The sequence below is a fragment of the Morone saxatilis genome, unplaced genomic scaffold (assembly GCF_004916995.1).
Source record: "Morone saxatilis isolate NCDOM2014 unplaced genomic scaffold, NCSU_SB_2.0 Contig1, whole genome shotgun sequence".
Taxonomy (NCBI): domain Eukaryota; kingdom Metazoa; phylum Chordata; class Actinopteri; family Moronidae; genus Morone; species Morone saxatilis.
Window position 1 is genome coordinate 1,671,544 of NW_023339651.1, and position 6,684 is coordinate 1,678,227.

The following is a 6,684-nucleotide window of genomic DNA, read 5'->3' on the forward strand; positions in this document are numbered from 1 at the left end:
GTTCCCACTCTTTTTAGAAAATCATTTTCCAGGAGTTTTCCTTAATATTTCAGGACATGACAAAGGACAAAGATTGCTGCACATCAGTCCCACTGAGCACTTAAAACGTTTTTCCGATCTGCTTCATGTCTGTCATACAGCGCAGCTACCAAGTGTTAAGTTTCAAACTAAATGTGCACCCAGGTTTATGTTGGCGTCCTGAGTGAGCGGCTCAAATACAATAAAGATTTTTCAAGACAACATAGATTATTTCCAGGATATTTGGTCATTTTTATCAATTACATGACTGGAAAACTAGACTCTAAATTTCCAGGTTTGCAGGATGCATGCGAACCCTGAGTGACTGTCTCAACGAGCCAGACACATGATACTGGCAGGAAGTGGTGGACTGTACACCGGTAGAACCCAGTTTAGATGTGTCCTTACCATTAACCCCACAGTCATATGTGCAGCCTTTCTAAAAACACACTCAGGCTGAACTGGTTAATTTCTTTGATGAAACATAAATCAATTCCTGTGCTAAAGGCTTCAGTGGTGAGACAGCAGGAACCTTGAAGGAGAAGAATAAATCTGCCTGCGACACTGAATTCAAATATCAAAGCTTGCCCCACTGCTCGGGTTCAAACTGAGTATTCAGTGTGAACGCCACAGTGTCAACAGAGAGAGCAAGAAGGGAAGGACAACCTTGCAGAGCCCCAGTTTGGCAGCGATTTCGTCCACAGCTGCAGCTTTAGGATCGTCCACCAGTTCCAGGCTGTTCTGAGTGGCATTCTGAAACAAAAACAAATGTTCCCATTAAATCATACCAAATAATCACTACGATCTGGATAAGGAGTTTAACTGATGACGGGAGGATGAAGGACAGTACACTAACCATACTGTACCGAGGAACTGAACAAAGACATGCACTGACTGGAGGATTTGAGGTGTACAGTGAATCCCTCACCTGCGGCGGCTCGTAGATGGCAGCCACCTCAGCTCTGATGCCCAGAGGGATGTCTTTGTGCTCGGTGAACTTGCCGTACAAGTATCCCATCCTCTGACTGCCCGTCTTCCTCCAGAAGTCCAGGAAGCGGTCGGCGATGGTGTGGTTCTCAAACATGATGTTGTCCACGTGTCTGTATTTCTGGGAGAAGAACAGAGGAAGGTAAATTCAGTCTGTGTGCCTTCAATGGTCTCGTGGTTTGTTTCTTTAATCCTGGGTTGGTGGGTTCGATCCCCAGCTACTCCTGTCTGCATGTCAAATGTCCTTGGACAAGAAACTGAACCGCAAATTGCTCCCGATGATCAGGCCAGCACCTGGCAAGGTTACCCCTGCCATCTGTGTGTGTGTGTGTGGGGTGTGAGAGGCAAATCTATAAATGCACTTTGGATAAAAGCACTCTATAAACAGAGCCATCTACAATTTCATCATTTGAGAGGGAGAGAAATTACTTCTGCGTGGTTGATCACTTGTACAACACACATTCACACCGGTACTGTTCTCTTCTATATCACATCCATTGTTAAAGGAGGTTTGTACTTTCCCCAGTGACTGAAGAAAAGGATTTAAGCCAAGTATGAAAATCTTTCTTTCTCTGTTTTTTTAAAGCATATTTTGATGAAAATTTGATTTTTCCAAACATTACTAGCACAGAAATATGTATTTTCTACTCATTCCAATAACAGACATAACAAATACCTGAGGGTATCAAAGACAGCATGAACTAAATGTACCGTTGCAGTAACAGGTGAACGGTTACAGGATCATTATAAAGAGTAAATATTAGAACAGTATTGAGACTAAGCCTGCCTCTGAACACTCTTTGCCATCGATTGATTGTATTCTTGGTGATCAACTGTGCTGCTGAACCTGCTGAAGGCTGTCACAGATAAACAGGTCACACACACACACCTGTCTGTTTAATGTGATGGCGCTGGGCTGGCACTTGGTGCAGATCCCCTCCGGCCAGGGAGGGTGGCCCTCGCAGCCCGACTTGATCTTACAGCTGATGTTCTCCAAAGCTGCAAACTTCCCTCTGCGGGAGATCGAAACAGCGTCAGATCGAAACAGCGTCAGAATCGGACGAGAATTTGTACATTTCCACTGAAGAAATCAAAAAACAACTTCTCACTTATCAGCTCCACCGGTCAGTTTGCGAATGTATGCGTGGAATGACATGTGCTTCACTGGGGGGTCGAGGTGATTCAGGTAGTCTTCGTCAAAAGGCTGAAAAAAGACACAAATTAGAAACCAGAGAAGAAGCAGCAGCCGGAGTTTCAGTGGTCGTACAGTTGTGGTGTCAGAATTACAGCCTGTTTAACTGTCTCACCTCTAACGGTACACAGTGCACACATTTTCCGAGGGCACCATGGCGACATCTGCAAGAAAAGAATCATCAGGTATGATTTGTATTTGTATTTAATCTGAGTGTCTGCTCGTCGTCTCTTACAGCTGTGGATCTTTGTTCCTGTAGATCTTGCCGTCTTGTTTGGCCAGATACTGATCAATCTCGTCCTCCTGGACCTGGGGTGCCGAGAAGGACCGGGGGATCATGGAGGACGAAGAAGAGGACGAGGAGGTTGAGATGGATGGTAGCGATGAAGAGGAGTGCGGGGTGGCCGTGTCCATCACCTCCCCAGAGGAGGAAGGAGCTCCCGACGGGAACAGATACAGCATGTCGCCATGCCTACGAAGGAGACGAGACAAAAGAGATGACGCGTTTAAAGAACTCCGACACTTTCAGGGTGTAAAATCTCACAGCTGGAACAATCTGTTTGACCTGAAATTCAACTGTATCCTAAATATTCTGTAAAAACCTCCCGATCAATCAGTGTTTGCTTCTATGCTCGAACCAGCAACTCCACCTGAGCTACAAGCGAAATGTGTAAGGAAGGTTTTGTCAATCATTTGAGAAGACTTTTAAGAAGCCAACACAGGTGTGTTTTTACTTCCTCAGGGCTGGAAGTCAGCACAGCACCAGCCACAGTTTGAGATATCGTCAATGTCACCTTGTGTGAACCGACCAATCACAGGACAACAGAACAAGGACACAGGGAACTTTTGAAAACACTGAACTCAGAGTATTGAGTTAGTCCTTAGCATTAATAATCTAGAGACTAACCAACACTGCAGAACATTTCTCTTGCTCGAGGATTTAATGAACATTGTGTATGTCTGCTGAATTGTCCAACTGGAATTAATATTATAATAGTAGTTATATGAATATAAATACACTAATATTAAATAATGATATTACTATACTCACTTTATACTATATTATCTGCTCATGTCAGGTTGTGGGTTATCTGCAGCCAAAGGATCAGTGTTACTAACATATCAATATGTGCTCACTCTATTGTTCTGTTTTACATCTATTTCATTAATTAATTTAATTAAAGTTGGAAATATTGTTCAGTAATCTTGTTGACAAAGTGTGGCGGCACAAAGTCTGAGTCAAAATGTCTGGATGACCTTTTTCCTGAATATTATAGATCCTGTTTTCTTCCCCACATGCATCATAACCGTACTTACTTGATCTTAAGCAGGCTCAGAGTTTTGTTCTGGGAGAGGATCTCTCCGGTCTTGTTGCGGTTCAGGTAAACAGAAAACCCATTGGAATTGAACCCAAACTCTTTGGCTACCTGAGAGAGAAACGATGCAGTGCGCTGATTAGAAAGGACGACAACCCTCACGTCAAATTACAACACAGCTATCAAAACACACAACTTTAGTTTAATGTTTCACTTTAGGTAATTTCACTTAGTGTAATTTTCAGTTAAGTTTCATTTTAGTTTAATGTTTCAGTTAATGTTTCAGTTTACTTTAGTGTTAATGTTCAGTTAATGTTAATGTTTCAGTTAGTGTAATGTTCAAGTTAGTAGTTAATGTTTCACTTTAGTGTAATGTTCACTTAGTGTTAATTTTCAGTTTACTTAGTGTTAATGTTCAGTTTACTTATGTTAATGTTTCATTTACTTTAGTTTTAATGTTCAGTTAGTGTTAATGTTTCATTAGTGTTAAATGTTCACTTTAGTGTTAATGTTCACTTTAGGTTAATGTTTCCTTTTAGTGTTAATGTTCAGTTAATGTTCATTATGTTAATGTTTCAGTTAAGTTTCAGTTGTACTTTAGCTGTTAATGTTCAGTTATGTTAATGTTTCAGTTAGTGTTAATGTTTCAGTAGGGTAATGTTCACTTTAGTGTTAATGTTTCGTAGTTAATGTTTCAGTTAGTGTTAATTTTCATTAGTGTTAATGTTTTCAGTTTAATGTTATTTTTTCGATTAGTGATTAATGTTTCCAGTTATGTGTTAATGTTTCACTTTAGTGTTAATGTCACTTTAGTGTTAATGTTTCAGTTAGTGTTAATGTTTCAGTTAGTGTTAATGTTCAGTTAGTGTTAATGATTTCAGTTAGTGTTAATTTTCAGTTAGTGTTAATGGTTTCATTAGTGTAATGTTCAGTTAAGTTAATGTTCAGTTAGTTTAATGTTTCAGTTAGTGTTAATGTTTCAGTTAGTGTTAATTTTTCGTTAGTGTTAATGTTTCACTTTAGTGTTAATTTCAGTAGTGTTAATGTTTCAGTAGTGTTAATGTTTCATTAGTGTATGTTTCACTTAGTGTTAATTTTTCACTTTAGTCGTTAAACTGTTTCAGTAGTGTTAATGTTTCAGTTAGTGTTAATGTTCTCAGTTACTTTAGTTTAATTTCAGTTATATGTTTCAAGTTTACTTTAGTATTAATGTTTCAGTTAATTTTCAGTTTACTTTAGTGTTAATTGTTCATTTACTTTTAGTGTTAATGTTTCAGTTACTTTAGTGGTAATGTTTCACTTTATGGTAATGTTTCAGGTCAGGAGCTCTTTATTTAACGAAACAGCACGTTTATTCTGCAACTGTCATCTGGTGTTGATGATATACGGAGAGAGATGAGGAGAGAAGAGAGAGAGAGAGAGAGAGAACGAGATAGATCATATTGGAAGCTGTGGTTAACCCCTGTTGTTGTTGTTTGTTGTTGTTGTTGTGTTGTTTTTCAACAGTTGTAAAAGCTGCAGTCGTTCACTTATAACACTAAAACTATTCATAAATCCTCGACAGTAGAAACAGAGACAGATCATCTATGAACACATCCTCCTCCTCCTGTCCTCCTCCTCCTCCTCTCTCTTCCTCCTCTGGTCCTCTTCTCCTCTCCTCTGCTCCCTCTCTCTTCTCCCCTGCTCTCTCCCCTCCTCTCCTGCTCTCTGCTCTTCTCTCTCTCCATCCCTCTCTCCTCCTCTCCTGCTCCTACCTCTTCTCTCCTCCTCCTGCCTCCTCCTGCTCCTCCTCTCTCTGCTCCCTCTCTTCTCTCCCTCCTTCCTCCTGCTCCTCCTGCCTCCTGCCTGTTACCTCTCTCTCTCCTCCTCCTGCGCCCTCTGATGCTCCTCTCCCCTCCTCCTACCTCCTCTCTCCTCCTCCTCCTTCCCCCTCCTCCTCCTCCTCCTCCTCTCTCCTCCTCTCCTGCTATCCTCTCTTCTCCTCTTCCTGTCCTTCTTCTCCTCCTCCTCCTCCTCCCTCTCCTCCTCTCCTCCTTCTCTCCTCCTCTCCTCCTCCTCTCCTACCTCTCTCTCCTCTCTCTCTCTCTCCTCTCCCCTCTCCTCCCTCTCTCTCCTCTCTCTCTCCTCTCCTCTCTCGCTCTCTCCTCACCCTCCTGCTCTCCTCCCTCTCTCTCCTCCTCTCTCCTCTTCCACTCTGTCTGCTCGTTTCTTCAGTCATCAGGGTTCAGTCCCCGACGATGAAGAAGATCCTCTACCAAGAAGAGAGACAGCTGTGCTTTTCTAAAGAAGTACAGTATTCACCACAGAAGGAGATAATGGAACCCATAAAACAAACTGGTTTAATAACAGTTTATATTAGTGTCGCCGTCTGACATCTACTCACATTAAGCCTAAGCCTCCAGTTGCAGCAGCTCCTCATTAAACATGGATGTGAAGGCAGGACGTGTAATCCCTCGGATCCAATCGGAGGATTTTCATCCCTCGCCGTCTGCTCGATCCTGTGAGAGGGGGAATAATAAGAGGAGGTGTGAGGCACGACGGGGAACGGTGTGAGGCAGGCTGGGGATGGGACGGGAGGGAGACGGGGGAGACGGTGTGAGGCAGACTGGGGAGACGGGGATGTGAGCAGGCGGGAGACGGTTAGCAGAGCGGGGAGAGACGGTGTGAGGCAGGACGGGGGAAGACGGGAGGGTGTGAGGCATGACGGGGGAGACGGTGTGAGCCTGCAGGTCTGTCTGCGTCGACAGCGGATCGTTTTATTACACAACGTTCTTTGTGTCACTTTACAAAATATATTTCCGTCGCTCAAGAAACGGTCCGACTTTCTCTGCGAGTCCCAACAGGAGAAACACAGAAGCCGACTGTGCTGCGGCTGGTGGTACGCTCTTCAATACCAGTGAAGCTGTCGCTGGTCAAAGACAGTTCATCTGTTGTTAAAAGGTCACTTAATGGTTGTGAATCACAGCTGAAGTGATGAAAGCATCAGGGCTGCTGTGTGATGATAGAAACATAAAAAATAAAAGCTATCCGCTCGCTCCTCCAACAGGCGCTCTCTCTCGTGCCAAGAGGCTCTGTGATAATTCTGCTGTGATCGACGAGTGTACACACTTTAACACACAGACACACCTTTTTCACGTGGATTCGAGGAAGCTACAGACCGACCTGAAGACT

General features: G+C 43.0%; 1 protein-coding gene across 1 annotated transcript in view; it reads right to left on the bottom strand.

Moving 5' to 3' along the window:
* Positions 1 to 3,624, bottom strand: part of nploc4 (NPL4 homolog, ubiquitin recognition factor) — a gene marked incomplete at both ends in the record, with an annotated part of 4,250 nt that extends 626 nt beyond the window's left edge. The window contains 7 exon segments of the mRNA XM_035664356.1: positions 685 to 771; positions 947 to 1,126; positions 1,895 to 2,018; positions 2,115 to 2,209; positions 2,313 to 2,361; positions 2,433 to 2,669; positions 3,515 to 3,624. Coding sequence (XP_035520249.1) covers positions 685 to 771; positions 947 to 1,126; positions 1,895 to 2,018; positions 2,115 to 2,209; positions 2,313 to 2,361; positions 2,433 to 2,669; positions 3,515 to 3,624 — 882 coding nt within the window.
* Between the last annotated feature and the right edge of the window lie 3,060 nt (positions 3,625 to 6,684).